Raw genomic sequence first — 16083 nt, forward strand, 5'->3', positions numbered from 1 at the left:
AAGCCCCTTCAAAGACATATTCTCCAAGAATAGGTTTAGGTGATACATATTTGCTAAAGAAAATAATTTTCTTTAGGGTTCATTTATCATAATTTTAAAACATTGCATTAATAAAAAATCACAAGTTTTGAAAGGAAATCATAGATTAAATTTCCAAGTTCTTAGTCCCCTGTATAATAAATAAAACCCCGTATATTAGATTTTATACATATAGTTGAAAAATGGGTAAATTATTTCATGCTTATTTAAAGACCAACCTCTAAATATCTTTGTCTGCTTTGTTGTTCCATTGCTAATTGATTCTGTGAAAAACAATACAAAACAAAACAATCTATTTACTTTCATGCTCAATACATTAATGCAGTAAACCTTTTTTTTCCGGACCCAAAATTTTAAACTTTATTATCATAATATATATAAATTAAAAAGAAAGAAGGTACCTTCCTGTTTCGGAGTCCATTAAGAGATGCAATGAGATGATCCTCCATAAACTTTATTTGGTTAAGGTCCTTAACATTTTCTGGATTTTTCCAATCCCTATCATTGGAATATCACAAAATTCATTATTAGAATATTTGATCACTTATTATACCAACATTCATTTGGTGATATGTGTTTAATATGGACAAGTGACATTTGTGCACATAATAAAAATCTTAAAATACTAGAATATTTCAAACCTCAGTATCTTGCTCTTCTTAGTAAGTTTGTCCTTCAGCTCTTGCACTTGATCTTCATATAACTAGAGAAAAAAAAAGGATTTAAAAACTAATAAAAAATAGAATTTTTTTTTGTTATGCTCTCAACTTTAGGAACCCATTTACCTTGAGGATATCAACATTTTTGTTACGGGGCGGGCTTAATGGATCAAACTCTGACTCCCAATTTACATAAAATTTCTTCAACATCTTCAATAAAATTATTAATTTTAATTGTTAAAGAAGTGAAATTGTAAAATAAAAAAATTCCTAAATCAGGACTAGGTACCGAGACGTACCTCCATTGTATATGCCCTCCTAGAGGAAAAGAAAAAAAGAAAAAAGAATTTTTAGCTATTGAATTATTTTTTAAAAAAAAGGAAAAAACTATGTTATTAACATTATTTACCTTTCCTCGCGCTCTACGAATGGCATATTCGAGACTTTCTGAAGAATATTATATAAGCAACTGTTGTGACCAATATTTTCAAAAAATAAAATTTAAATTATTTTTTAAAAAAAGTGAAATCGAACATAAATAAGAAATAAGAAATTGGAGTTTTAATTGTAAAATAAAATAAAAATTACTAATAGTGATAACAAAAAGAAAAAAAAGAAAAAGGAATGAACTGATTTACTTGGGATCTTGACCAACAAAAAAGGTTCTTTTACCAGAGGGTGAAGAGAGTAAAAGAACAACTTCAACATCACACAATATAGAAAGCTCTTTTGCTTTCTTAAGAATCCCTTTTTTTCGCTTTGAATATTTTGCTTGTCTTGCTTTCATGTCTTCTAATCTTTGGATTTTTAATTTTCTTCTCCCCATTTTTTCCCTTTGTTTCTTAAAATTCTTTTATGGATTTTAGAGTAAAAAATAATGGTGTTTATAAATGTAAATAAGAATTGTAACCATTTATGGTAAGAATTTATGGTGATTTAAACTAATTAAATGTCACAAGATTTTCACATTTGTTGAGCATTTTTGTTGAATCATGAACCCAGGTATTGCCAAAAGTAGAGAAAAGAATTCAGTTTTTTTTCTCTTTTCTTGCCTTATGTTCTTTGTTGTATTGTACTTTCCATTTAGAGAAGACTAAAATTGTAGATGCCATATGGGGATGGGACCATATAAAGTGCTTTTGTTTTTCGTTAAATCATGTTATTAGTTTATGTACTATGCATAAAATGTGGATTTAGTCCTTTTTTATTTTAATTTCGTCAATTTTACATAATATTTCATATTATATTAATTTTTATAAAATTAAATTAAATATTTTATAAAATTAAAATGTATATTATAAACAAGGTTAAATCATTGGTTTCAAATTTTAGTGCCCTTAGAAGGCATAAATTCGCAGTTCCTCACATGATAATAGACCTGATCATGGGTCAGATCATCAGTCCAAGTCTGAACGCCTACTCGAAAAGTGTGAGGGTTTGGGAAAAATGTAGGCCCAAAAACTGGGCTTGGACAAAAAAAAAAGGTTCATTTTCTAGAAGGGTTGTTCCTCAGGTAAGAATTTGTAACATGTCAAAATATAATGGGGTTAGAGGAAATAAATAATCAAATAATTGAATAGGTTTGATAGCTAAGTTGTTACTACACTCCTTAAAGGTCCTAGGTTCTATCTATTCCAATTCCATTTCTTTTGTTTTAATTTTCAGCAAACAATGATGAAAATCGTACTAAAATAAATATTATTTGGGTTAAAAACTTAAAGTGTGGGCAAGAACCCAATGGATAAGCATTTACTCTCTTTCCCTTGCATAGCTAGGTTTGAACCACCCTAACCTCAAACCATCCCTTTTATTTTTATTCTAAAATTTTCTTTAAATTTTAGGCCCAAAACATTGGGAAAATTACTGACACCCTAGGGTTCCCAAACCCTAGATTTTTAATCCAACTTCTCCTAATTAAACTAGGCTATGTTTTCTATTCAAAATCAAATAGAATTTCTTTCACGTCCCTATTTATTCTCTTTTTTCCTCTCTTTTACATGAAATTTTACATTCCAAATCCTAGCCAAGAATCAGTAAGTACGCCTTAATCCCGATGTTTAGATCTCGAACCATTATATAACTTCTATCTAACGATAATATTGTGATAGATCAAATGATCTTTCTTGATTCTTGATAAATCTTTCGTTCATATAATTTAACCTTGATAAATCTTTAAAATCGTTATTAATTCTTGCATAAATGTCGTTTGAAGGACTCAGGTTAGGTACCTTGGATTAGATTGGACTGTAACCAACGTCGCTTGAGATCCTAAAGACATGTGTCTGTTCTTTTACAAGAAAATTGGGGCTAACTCTGCCTTGGGATAGGGCCACATTGCTGTTTATGCCACCCTTGTGGACCACATGACCCCTCACACGACCGTGTTCCCCTGAAACCCTAGGTTTTTCAATTCTCACATGGCAGTCTGTTACACGGCTAGCCATAAGACTGTGCACCCTCTCAACACGATCCAGGACTTCCCACATGGTTCAATTACATGGTTGTGTGTCTATTGTAACTTAGAATTTAAAACTTTCCCCCCATTTTTTAGAATTTACAATTTGAACCTATTTTCTAGATTTTACAATTTTCCCCTATTTTTAAGATTATATAGTTTTGCCTCTATTTTTCAAATTTTACAAAATTTTCCCCTATTTTACAAATTTTACTGTTTTGACATAGAATTTTATGATTTGTTTAGATTAGTTCCTGATAATATCATTTATGTTAGAATCCATGATTAATTAAATTTTTATAGTATTTATATAAATATTTGCATGACCTGTGGACACTACATATGACTATTGTACCTAAATTTGGGATTGAAACTACAACATGCCTTATATTACTGCTAAGCCAAATGCTTAATAAGCATGACTATTTGCTACTGAGTTGATACGCTATAAGCATATTATTTTCTTCTATATTAAAATATTATAAGCATATTGATTGCTATCGTATTATTCTATTGAAAGCATAATTAAATGCTACCCTATTGATCCGTTTGAGATTACCATATTGCATTGCATTGGGTGGGATGATGTGTACAGAGGAAGAATTGGCAGTTTATCTGCAAATTTTGCTGTATACCCACAGCCCAGTGGTAGTGTTTATCCTTTTACTGCAAATTTGTTGTACATCCACAACCCGTTGATAACTTTTACTTGCAATAATGTTGCGTGTCTACATCCCAGTGATAGATTTTATTTGCAAAAATAGTGGTGGTTAAACCACCATCTGATGTGTAGCTGGTTGGAGTTCAAGGGAACTCCCATTGTGGTGTGTAGCGGGGGGAGGGGGTAGAATATTTTCTGTTAAAACAAAACTGTATGGTATTCATAAAAATGTGCTACAAGCTGGATTCTCCGTGATGACATATTTATACTTATTTATAATTTTTTTAGTGAACTGAAATATCGATATTCAAAAATTGCTATTATGAATCCTGAGATACTATTAATGGTCGATCTAAAATATCGATACTCTAATTTGTTGGTTATCTGCAATTATTTTGTGTTATTATTTAGTATGACTTATCGACTGTTTACACTATTTTTCTTATGATGGAACTCATACTGAGCTTCATTTCTTACTCCCTTTTTAATTTCCACCTTTTTAGATAACCAACCAGGTTAGGATGTGGACATGGCATTCGGAGGGGCTTGACTTGGATCTGTTTTTCTATATAAATATTGTAGATTTATTATTTGATAATTTGTTATTCGGAGATTTTATGGATTTATTTTTGAACTGTGGCATGAGACTTAGGTTTTGGGTTTGCTTTTATTTTACACGAACTTTAATTTAATTTCCGAGGACATCATGTTATGATTATTAATTAGTATGCATGAACCTCGATTTTTGTTACAAACAAATAATAAATATCACTTTTTTGTTGCTAAATCATAATTAAAATTGAGGAATGATAAATCAGTTTGGAAAAACTAACAAATGTTTTAAAATAACTATTTTCAAAACTCTGATAACCCTACTAGGCCATCTCGATGGCTGATGTAATCTTCTGGATTCAGGTCTAACTTCTAGGTCAAGTTAAGGACGTTACAATTTTTTTTGCTTTGGGCCTAGCCCAACCCAAACTGCCTAATTTTTTTTCATATTGTTGTTTGTGTTGTTTTGCTGCTATTTTTCTACCTTTTTGCTATTATATTGCTATATTTTGTTGTTATTATTTGGATATCATATAACTCTTGTTTTATTATTAATTTTACTATTATTTTAGAGACATTTTCTTGCTAAGTTGCAAATATATTAGTGTTATTAAGTATAAATACTTTTTAAATATATTTTCAATTTGTTGGGCAAAATTTATTTTAATATCTTTAGTATATTTGATGTATTATATTTTTATTTTGTTTTTATATAAAAAAAATTTAACATGAGCGGGCTAGGCTCAAGTTTAATATTTTTTTTATCTAGAACGAGCTTGGATAAAATTTGAGGCCCACTTTTTGAGCTAGTATTGGGCATAAAAATGGGCCTAAAATTGGCATCGACCCACTCCGACCCATGATTACGTTTACATGATATCTTAGGCTTCATTTGTAACATCCCGATTTAGAGTGTAGTTGGAATAGTGGTTTTGAGACCACATATCTGACGTAAAAAATTCTTTTTTATTATATTTTTATGGTCTATGATTTCACGAAATGATTTCTTGAAAATTTCGTTTGAAAATTTTGACGTTTGGGCACTCAATTTAGTCAAAAGGACTAAATCGTAAAAACTGCAAAAGTTGAGTTCTACATGCTAGAGGTGTCCAACTGTTATGAAATTTTAAATTGGAGGTCCTTATATGGTAATTAGAAAATTGTTTAAGTTGGTGGACAAAAATGGACATGGTTAGGCATGTTTCCAAAATTTTTCATTAAGGGCATTTTGGTTATTTAGTTATTAAAATGAATTAAAAACAAAATTAAAAGCCAATTTTTGTCCATATTCAACCTCTTGGCCGAATATTGCATGGAGAAACCATGTCTATGGTTTTTAAAGCTTCCAAGCTCGATTGTAAGTCCGTTCTAGCTCCGTTTTTATTGATTTTTACGTTTTTGCAATCCCCGTAACAAGATCTATCTATTTCTACCATTTATTTGAGCTAGGGTTGATGTTTAAAAATTTATCCATGTGTTACATGTGTGTATTTTGATGTTTAATGGAGGAATATGAATGTTTTTTGTGTGTTAAATGACTTTTACTAAGTAGTTTTCGGTGAAAATGCTAAAAAGGACTAATTTGTAAAAGTTATAAAATTTATCATAAAAGTGTGATTTAGTTGAATTTATGGGCTACTATAGTTATGAAAATGATTCGGCTAGGCTTAAAGTGCAAAGAATTTGAATAAAAATCATTTTACAAGCCTAGGGGCAAAAGTGTAAATATGACAAAGTTTAGGGGTAAAAACGTATTTTTTTTATAGTATGATTTTTTGGATCACATTTACTAATGTTACTAATAAATAGACTAAACGTAACATTATAAATCAAAGAAAAAGAGGTTCAAACCTAGAACGGGGGCAAAATGAGAAATTAACGGTTGGGTCCCTTTTGCCATTTTGGTGTCGAGGTAAGTTCATGCGTAAATAATGCAAGCTTATGTTATGTATTTAATATTTTGATACATTTTTTTATGAAATTGATTAATGATGATTCTAACGAAGTTTCGAGAAATGAGAAATCCCGATTTAACCTCAAGGGTAAAATACAAATGTCATGATATTAGGGCTACTGAGATTCCGAATAAGACCATATCTACGATATGGCATCGGTATGTGATTTCATATAAGATTATGTCAGGGACATGGCGTCGATATGATATTTCATGTAAGACCATATCCGGGATATGGCATTGATACGGTACTATGAGTATGAGATCCCCGAGCATCTTTAGTATTCCAATGTGGTTCAACGGGTAAATCAAAGATGAGTATGAGAATGAAATTACTACGAGTAAATAGGCACGTACATAAGCCTATAATTGTAAATTCATGATTATTGTGGAAATAATTGTTTATTACCTATTGTGATGGATAGTGCACATACTTGTGTTGTTGGATATATGATAATATAAATAATGATTACGTGTTAGGCTGTTGGGCCGAATTGAGATGTGAGCTAATATGATTATGTGCTTGAATTGTATTTCAACGTGTATGTTAAGAATGAGAAAGTACGTGACCATATTTCGAATGGTACAAGTTTGTATACAAAACTCATGTGAAGTGAGTTTGGTATATGATGAATTCTTGGTAAGAATGTACATGAACAAGTTATACTTGTGAAATATTGATAACCTTGTGACAAATGATCTATATTTATGATGAATGGATGCATGATAAGATTTGATAATGATCATGTGATAGGCTTAGGAGCCTAATTGATTGGTAATATTTTACGGTTCATTTATTTAAATTGTGTCTCTTTGGATATGAGGAAAAGAAAGACAGGCATAATTGTCGAACAAAGATATTATGAGAATATAGTAAGATACGAGCTTAGACAAGTGAAAGGTGGTTGAACTATATGTTGAAATTATGATTACTCACAAATAATGTGTATGAGGTTAAGAGGATAGAAATAACTTGTTAGTTAATGTGATATGTTATAATGGGAAGACTATAGTGGCTAGGCTAATGCTAAGGCATGGAAATGGTGTTTATGAGTTAAAGGAGTAAGCACTATGAATGAATAAGTAGAAATCTTAATATAACACCCCAAACCCAGCCCAGATGATATGGCCGAATCTGGCGCATCACATTGAAGTGTTCTAGCGAAAACCTTATTTTCATTGAAAATCCTTCGTTAAAATGAGAACGTTAATTAACTTATAAAAACTCTCTTTCAATCGCGAAAGCTTGTTCAAAACGTATGATTTATGAAAACCTATCATTTTAAAATTAAGTTGCGGAAACGTAGAAAACAAACTATAATTTAGGAAACCCATGTTAAACTTCTCATAATTACAACACATAAAAATAACAATCCAAATAATAATAAAAGGGAAGGCCTTATTACATTCCAGTCTGAAATTACTTAATAAACTAGAAACTATATGCTCTTTTAAAAAAAAAAAACAACTCCAAGTCGTCTTGCTAGCTAGCCACCTCCGAGTCATTCCAAACATCGAACCTTCTATTGAGCATCACCTGAGAAAAATAAAAGAGGGGGTGAGTTTTTGAAAACTCAGTGCGTACAACCCTCGACGAGTAATAAGCATTCATCAATCCATAAAATCATACATGCAATGCAATGCAGTGCAACCCACCCTAATAATCCAACCGTTACACATCATCTCCGTCCCCTGATACACATCATGTGGGGATATAAATATCGACCCACCCATCAGATACACATCAATGGTAGCCCGTTGAGGAACTACCTTTATTGCAGCAAGCTGCCAATCACAATTCGGCTTAAAAGCCGTCGGTGGACCCACGATTGTCAAGCAACCATGCGATCCTCATATACTTCCTTCGTTCTATAATTTCCGACCCATATGCAACCTAAATAGAATATCATATGTATGCAGCAGATATACATGTAACATCCATAAATCTTACATTCAACACATAGGGGTATTTTGGTTATTTTTGCCCTTAGGGGCATTTCAGTAATTTCTCTTTATTAGGTTTATTACTTACCTTGGCCCGTTAACAAGTCCTCGTTGGCTAAAGTGAACAGATACTTGCACCAGGTAGGATTCCAGAGAAGAGGTGGTGAGTCATTAAGACTGCTTAAGTACCAAGCTCTCCCTAGATCCTATCCTAGACATGCATATACCCATTACCACACCTTAACCTTATGAATCGTCCATGGTCGCAATTAATTAATTAATTTTTATGTCAATTAAACAGTTATCAGATACTAGGCCCAAAACCCCTTACAAAGCCCAAACAGGTCTGCATACATGCATATGGCCCACTAGGCCCAATCTCATTCATATGGCCCATTAGGCCCAAATCACATTCGTATGACCCTTAGGCCCAAATCACATTCGTATGGCCCATTATGCCCAAATTACATTCATATACATGCTTTCATATAATTTCCATCACTTAGCATCATGTTGCCAATTTTGCCTATTATGGGTCCAACAGCCCATCGAGCCCACCTAGCCCATCCTGGCTTGGTTGGCCAAAACACGACCCAAGTTCATGGAATCGCCCATGGGGCCTCAGATAACCTATCGGTTTCCCCCTTACTAGTGTTCGCACACTCGCAAGACTACCGTAGCCAAACTTTCGACTTTTCGACATTTCAGGATTTGTCGATCTACTTGTGTGTGTATAGTATATGTACACACCTAGTAATAAAGCGTTCTACGATCCCCCTTACCACGAACCTACAATCAATATCACTGAATGATTACTCACAAATACTTATCGAATACTTTACCAAAAGCCGAAGCTCACCTGAACCTCACCTAAAACGCCAAGCCTTATTAGCTTTTCCCTGATCACTAATCACAAGTGCTACCCAGATCTACATTAACCTTTATCGTTAAAAACATAATGGGTGACTTGTATCCAACATATGTCACCTTTTTCTACTAAAGCCTATTCGGCCAACCCTTACCGAAATGAAGAATACTTACCAAAATCTCACACCTAAGGAGCAAATAGGCAGGGATCCAAAAGACTGGGATTCAATACTATCCTACTAAAACCAATTAGAAGAAGTGAGGGACAAAGTAATCGATACTAAAAAACCTGATTGAGAGAACAAAGCACTTACACTAGAATTGACCGAGTGGAAAGGTTAGTGGCGGCACAGAGGATATTCGGCTCTTAAAACTTGTATGGTGAAAAAGGTTATTCGACACAAAGAAAAGTAGAAATCGTTTAATACCATAGGTGAATCAAAAAGAAAACTTTGAGTAGGGAAGAATGGAGAACCGACACCAAGAAAAAGAAGGAAGCATAGGGGATTTTCGGCTTTTAGATCTTTGGAGAAAAAGGTGTTTTCTGGAAACAAGGTGAGGGAGAGTTCGGCATTAGCCTGGCAACCTCACATTCGACATCTATATATAGCCTCTAGCCGAATTTCCTATCCTCTAATCCCCAATTCGGCTCCACCTCTTTACACTCCTCATCTCCTAATTTTTCTCCCTGGTAACCCCTTAATCCCGTCCTCAAATTTCTCCTCTTATCACTCCCTACAGAGTTCACATTCAACGCCACCACTGTCCATCCCTTAAGCAAAAATAAATCCTTCCTTTGAGCAAGGAGGGATTCGAACCCCTTACCACCTTACCTTGCATGTGACACCACTTGCCATTCCACCACAAGGCTTTCTTGTGTCCAATTCTTCCTTCATTTATTTCAAAGACAACCTACTTGCCAACAAAGTTCTTTTAATAATTAAACCATAATTTCCTTCACCCCTAAGTTCGAACTCAAACCTTAACCAAGACCTACTATCACATAGTTTACACTTGACTAGGAATGTTAAGCACAATTTTTATCAAAACTGAAAAAAAAGAAAGTTCGAGATTTTGAGATTTTTGGGGCGTTACAACTCTACCCCTAAAAGAAATTTCATCCTCAAAATTTTACCTGATTCAAACAGTTGAGGATATTGACATCGCATCACTTCTTCAGGTTCCCAAGTAGCCTCCTCAGCCTTGTGATTACGCCAAAGCACTTTGACTAATGGAACAGACTTCCTCCTCAGTACCTTAACATCACGACCAATTATTTGTATGGGCTCTACCTCGAAAGTTAGTTCTGGCCTGACCTCGATTTCCTCAACTGCTATGACATGTGAAGGATCTGAGTAATACCGTCTCAGCATAAAAACATGAAACACGTCGTGGATCTGGCTTAGTTCAGGAGGTAAATCCAACTGGTAAGCAACTGGCCCAATCCGCCTTACAACCCGATATGGCCCAATGAACCTTGGGCTTAGCTTCCCCTTTCGTCAAAACCTTAACACCTTTTTCCACAGAGATACCTTAAGAAAAACTAAGTCCCCCACTGCATACTCTATCTCTCGATGCTTAAGGTCAGCATACGACTTCTGCCTATCCGAGGCCTCCTTCAATCAATCCCAAATCAATTTTACCTTATCCTCGGTATCTGCTAATAACTCTGGGCCCAAAATTCTTCGTTCGCCCAACTCCTTCCAACATGTTGAAGTTCAATGCGAAGCCATCCCAATACTTGCTTGATAACTATTATTCTACGTGAATTCGGCTAATGGCAAAAAGTCTTCCCAGCTACCTCGGAACTCAATTACACATCCTCTCAACATGTCTTCCAAAACTTGGATCACCCTTTCAGACTGTCCATCAGTTTGAGGGTGGAATGCCGTACTAAAGTTCAACCTAGTACCCAACGCCTCATGCAGCTTCTTCCAAAATCGCGAAGTGAAATATGGGTCCCTATCTGATATTATGGAAACTGGCACTCCATGCAATCTTACAATCTCCGCCATATACAACCTAGCCAGCTTTTGTAACGAGTAATCAGTGTGGACCGGTATAAAATGGGTCGAATTAGTTAACCGATCCACTATAACCCATATCGAGTCTTTTTTAGTAGGTGTCAAGGGTAGACCACTAACAAAGTCCATAGTAATCCTTTCCCACTTCTAGAGTGGAATCTTTACTGGTTGAAGCAATCCTGAAGGTAACTGATGCTCTGCCTTCACTTTTTGACAAACCAAGCATTTACCTACGAATTCCATAACCTCGCGCTTAAGTCCAAGCCACCAATAAAGCTCACGCAAATTTCGATACATCTTGTTTCCACTAGGATGCATAGCATGAGGCTGCTATGTCCTTTGGTATACACATTCTCCCATGGAAACACAACACTCCTTCACTATTTATCCCAAAGTCTGACATCTTCCCATTCTCTACTTGTCTAAAACAAGCACCCAAAGTCTAATCCACTAACTGCTTACTCCATATCTGCTTGACCCACACTTGTTTTACTTGAAGCTCAGTAAACAAGCTACTATCATCCAGCAAGCTTAAACAGGCGAGCATAGCCCTCAAGTCTGACTTAACCCTACGACTCAACGCGTCGGCTACCACATTTTCTTTGCAAGGGTGGTATTCAAAAATACAATCATAATCCTTCAATAATTCCGCCCACCTACGATGCCTAAGGTTTAGCTCCTTTTAGGTGAGGAGTTACTTCAAACTCTTATGGTTTGAATAAATCACGCACTTCTCCCCGTATAGATAATGTCTCCATATTTTTAGCATGAAGACCACCGTGGCTAGTTCCAAGTCATGGGTTGGGTAATTCACCTTGTGAGTCTTAAGTTTTCGTGACGCATACGCAACCACCTTTCCTTTCAGCATCAACACGTAGCCCAAGCCCACATGCGACGCATCACTATAAATCGTTAAATCCTTCCCAGGCTCTGGCTGAATCAACATAGGGGCCTCAGTTAAGACCTTCTTAAGCTTTCCAAAACTTTTTTGCTGCTTGTCCGTCCATTCAAACGGTACTCCCTTCCTCAACAAGCTAGTTAACAGTGTAGCAATTATTGAAAAGCCCTTAACAAACCGCCTATAATACCCTGCCAAGCCCAGAAAACTTTGAATTTTCGATACCGACTTGGGTGTTTTCCAATCTAATACCGCTTCAATTTTCCAAGGATCCACCTTAATCCCCTCAGCTGACACCACATGTCCTAGAAAAGTAACCTCCCTTAGCCAAAATTCACACTTTCTAAATTTGGAATACAACTGTTTCTCCCTCAAAATTTGCAGCACAATCCTTAAGTGTGCATCATGCTCATCCTCATCTCTAGAGTACACTAAAATGTCATCTATAAAAACTAACACGAACCGATCTAGCTAGGGTTGGAAGACTCGATTCATGAGGTCCATGAAAGTGGCAGGTACGTTTGTCAGCCCGAATGGCATCACCAAGAACTCGTTGTGCCCATAACAAGTTTTGAAAGCTGTCTTATGAACATCCGCCTCCTTAACCCTCAATTAGTGATACCCCGAAGCAGGTCAATCTTTGAGAAAACGGAAGCTCCCCTAAACTGATCAAAAAGATCATCGATTCTCGGCAGAGGGTACTTGTTTTTAATAGTTAATTTGTTTACCTGCCAGTAGTCGATACACATTCACAACGTCCTATCCTTCTTCTTCACGAATAACACCGGTGCTCCCTAGGGAGACACTCTTGGTCGAATGAATCCTCGATCCAACAATTCCTGAATCTATGCCTTAAGTTCTTCCAACTCCTTTGGTGCCATCCGATAAGGGGCGACGGACACCGGAGCCTTACCAAGTAACAACTCGATTCCAAATTCTACTTCTCTGCTGGGCAACAATCCCGACAGCTCCTTGGGAAAAACATCAGAAAATTCATTAACTACTCTCGACTCCCCAACAGTAGGGCTCTTAACCTCCGTATTGCTAATATAATACAAATGGGCTTCACATCCCTTTCATACCAATTTCTCAGCCCTTAATGCTGAAATCACATTTGACAGAACTTTCGGCGTTCACCGATCACCACCACTTCTTTATCCTCCACTGTTCTTAACACCATTCACTTTGCAGCGCAACCCAATGTGGCTCGATGTTTCACCAGCCAATCCATACCCAAGATTAAATTGAACTCACTAAACAGTAGCTCCATCAAATCCGCTAAAAAGGTAACCCATTGGACTACTAAGGGTACCTTCCTACACAACTTATTCACTCCTACTGACTGACCTAACGGACTTATCACAGTAATCTCATTTGTAGTAATTTCAAACATATCACCCAAAGGTTCAGTCATATTGCATGCAACATATGAATGCGTCAATCCAATATCAATCAATGTAGAGTAAGGTAACTCATGTATAAAGAACATACCCATTATCATATCTGGGGCATCCCCGTCTTCTCGGCGACGAGCAGCATAAACCAAAGTTGACTATCTCGCCTCAACATGGCTTGCATTTTCGCCTGGTGCTCTATGCCCAGGTCTATTACCGTTACCTCCCCTGGCCTACCCACGACCCCTTGGCGACAACTGACCACCCCTTGGTGGTTGGACACTACCTCGGTGCACAACTGGCACCTAAGCTGGCATTTTAGGGCAATTCTTGATCCTATGCTCCATAGATCCACAAGCTAGACAAGCTCCCGTCCTCATCCAACACTCGCCCACATGTCATTTCTAACAATCAACACAAGGTGGCACCCCTGGATTAACAACAGGGGCCCCTGCTCTAACTGGCCCATTAACTTTGACCCTAGCCCTAGGCCTCTGTCCAACACCAAGAGTTTCAGCTTCCCTTTTATTCTTACCCTTTTTCTTTTTCTTGATTTAGGCGCTCAATACGCTTTACCTCCTCCTCTATCTTTGCTTTCTCCACCAACTCCGAGAAAATTCACTCCCTTTGTGGAGCTATCAATACTCTGAGGCTATCTCTAAGTCCATCCTAAAACCTAACGCAAGGCTCATAGGCCGTTGCCACCATAACTCTTGCATACCAACTAAGGCGTAGAAATTCCACCTCATACTCTGCCACAGATTTGTTTCCCTGGATCAAGTTTAAGAACTCCTTCCTTTTAGCATCCACATAACTCACACCTACATACTTCCCTTGGAACACAGTTTTGAAGAACTCCCAAGTGACCTGCTCAGGTTGGGTGCCCTCTTTCACTGTCAGCCTCCACTGGTAAGCTTCTTCCCTAAGTAGTGACACTGCTCCTTTCAACTTTTGTTTCGGAGAATAGTCCAAGTCCTCCATTATCCTTTCGGTGGCCTCCAACCAGTATTCTACCACATTAGGACCCACACTAGCCACGCCTTTAAAGATCTCAGCCCCATTTGATTGAAGTCACTCCAGAATGGACCCTGATTTCCCGTGCCATTATTGGACCTGCGACCCTTTCCAAAATCCTCAACATTGCTTGCGACAATGTATCTTCCCTTGCGGCCCGATCATACGACCCAGTCCCAGCTACGGGTGAGGTTGAAGCCTCTTCTACTCTAACATCGGCTATGGCCTGATGCCGACGATTTAGCCCTAACACTTTCGCGGCCAAGCAGCCATCGTTGTCTCACGTATTATCTGGATTAGAAATTTTATGAAGTTTTAGTTAGTTTTAATAATTTAACTGATGTTTTATGGAAATATTAAAAGAAGGTTGTTTTCGTAAATCCTCTACAGTTCCAAGGTCCTACGGGCTTCAGTTTCAATCTAAAAAAAAACCTTAGCATAATCATCTAAAGTAGCCCACTAGCTACCTACAGTATATCAAATTACACCAGCTTAAGAATAAAGGAACTTACTTAGTTCGACGTCAGAGACTCGGTTTGCCGCACAATAAGAATTTTTTTCTTCCAAAATATTGTGATTCGAATTTTTTTAAAAACAAAACCAAAATAATAAGGCCTACTTCAAGGCCCAAGTTTGACAACCTGGGCTCTGATACCATTAAATGTAACACTCTAAACCTGGCCCGGATGTTATGGCTGAATCTGGCGCGTCACATTGAAGTATTCTAGCGAAAACCTTATTTTCATTGAAAACCCTTCCTTAAAATGAGAACCTTAATTAACTTATAAAAACTCTCTTTCAATCGCGAAAGCTTGTTTAAAACATATGATTTATGAAAACCTGTCATTTTAATATTAAGTTGCGGAAACATAGAAAACAAACTATGATTTATGAAAACCTGTCATTTTAATATTAAGTTGCGGAAACGTAGAAAACAAACTATGATTTAGGAAACCTATGTTCAACTTCTTATAATTACAACGCATAAAAATAACAATCCAAATAATAAAGTAATGCCTTATTACATTCCAGTCTAAAATTACTTAATAAACTAGAAACTATATGCTCTTTTTTTAAAAAAAAAACAAGTCCAATTTGTCTTGCTAGCTGGCTACCTCCGAGTCCTTCCAAACATCAAACCTTCTACTGAGCATCACTTGAGAAAAATTAAAGAGGGGGTGAGTTTTTGAAAACTCAGTGTGTACAACCCTTGACGAGTAATAAGCATTCATCAATCCATAAAATCATACAATACAATGCAGTGCAACCCACCCCAATAATACAACCGTTACACATCATATCTGTCCCCCGATACACATCATGTGGGGATATAAATATCGACCCACCCATCCGATACACATCAATGGTAGCCCGGTTGCGGAACTACCTTCATTACAGCAAGCTGCCAATCACATATTAGGCTTAAAAGCTGTTAGTGGACCCACGGTTGTCAAGCAACCATGTGATCCTCATATACTTCCTCCGTTCCATAATTCCCAACCCATATGCAACCTAAACAGAATATCGTATGTATGCAGCAGATATACATGTAACATCCATAAATCTTACATTCAACACATAAAGGTATTTTGGTCATTTTTGCCCTTAGGGGCATTTCGGGA

The 16083-nt window shown here is 36.4% G+C and overlaps 1 protein-coding gene across 1 annotated transcript; it reads right to left on the reverse strand.

Annotated features, from left to right (window-relative positions):
• Positions 1 to 245: 245 nt before the first annotated feature.
• LOC107963568 (agamous-like MADS-box protein AGL65) lies at positions 246 to 1514 on the reverse strand. The gene is made up of 7 exons (XM_041115383.1): positions 1337 to 1514; positions 1108 to 1167; positions 998 to 1016; positions 825 to 908; positions 681 to 742; positions 441 to 537; positions 246 to 302 (listed from the first exon to the last, which is right to left on the reverse strand). Exons 1-7 carry the CDS (start codon positions 1483 to 1485, stop codon positions 246 to 248), a joined length of 528 nt encoding a protein of 175 aa, XP_040971317.1. The 5' UTR covers positions 1486 to 1514.
• Between the last annotated feature and the right edge of the window lie 14569 nt (positions 1515 to 16083).

The sequence above is a fragment of the Gossypium hirsutum genome, chromosome A06, assembly GCF_007990345.1.
Source record: "Gossypium hirsutum isolate 1008001.06 chromosome A06, Gossypium_hirsutum_v2.1, whole genome shotgun sequence".
In the NCBI taxonomy this organism is placed as follows: Eukaryota; Viridiplantae; Streptophyta; class Magnoliopsida; order Malvales; family Malvaceae; genus Gossypium; species Gossypium hirsutum.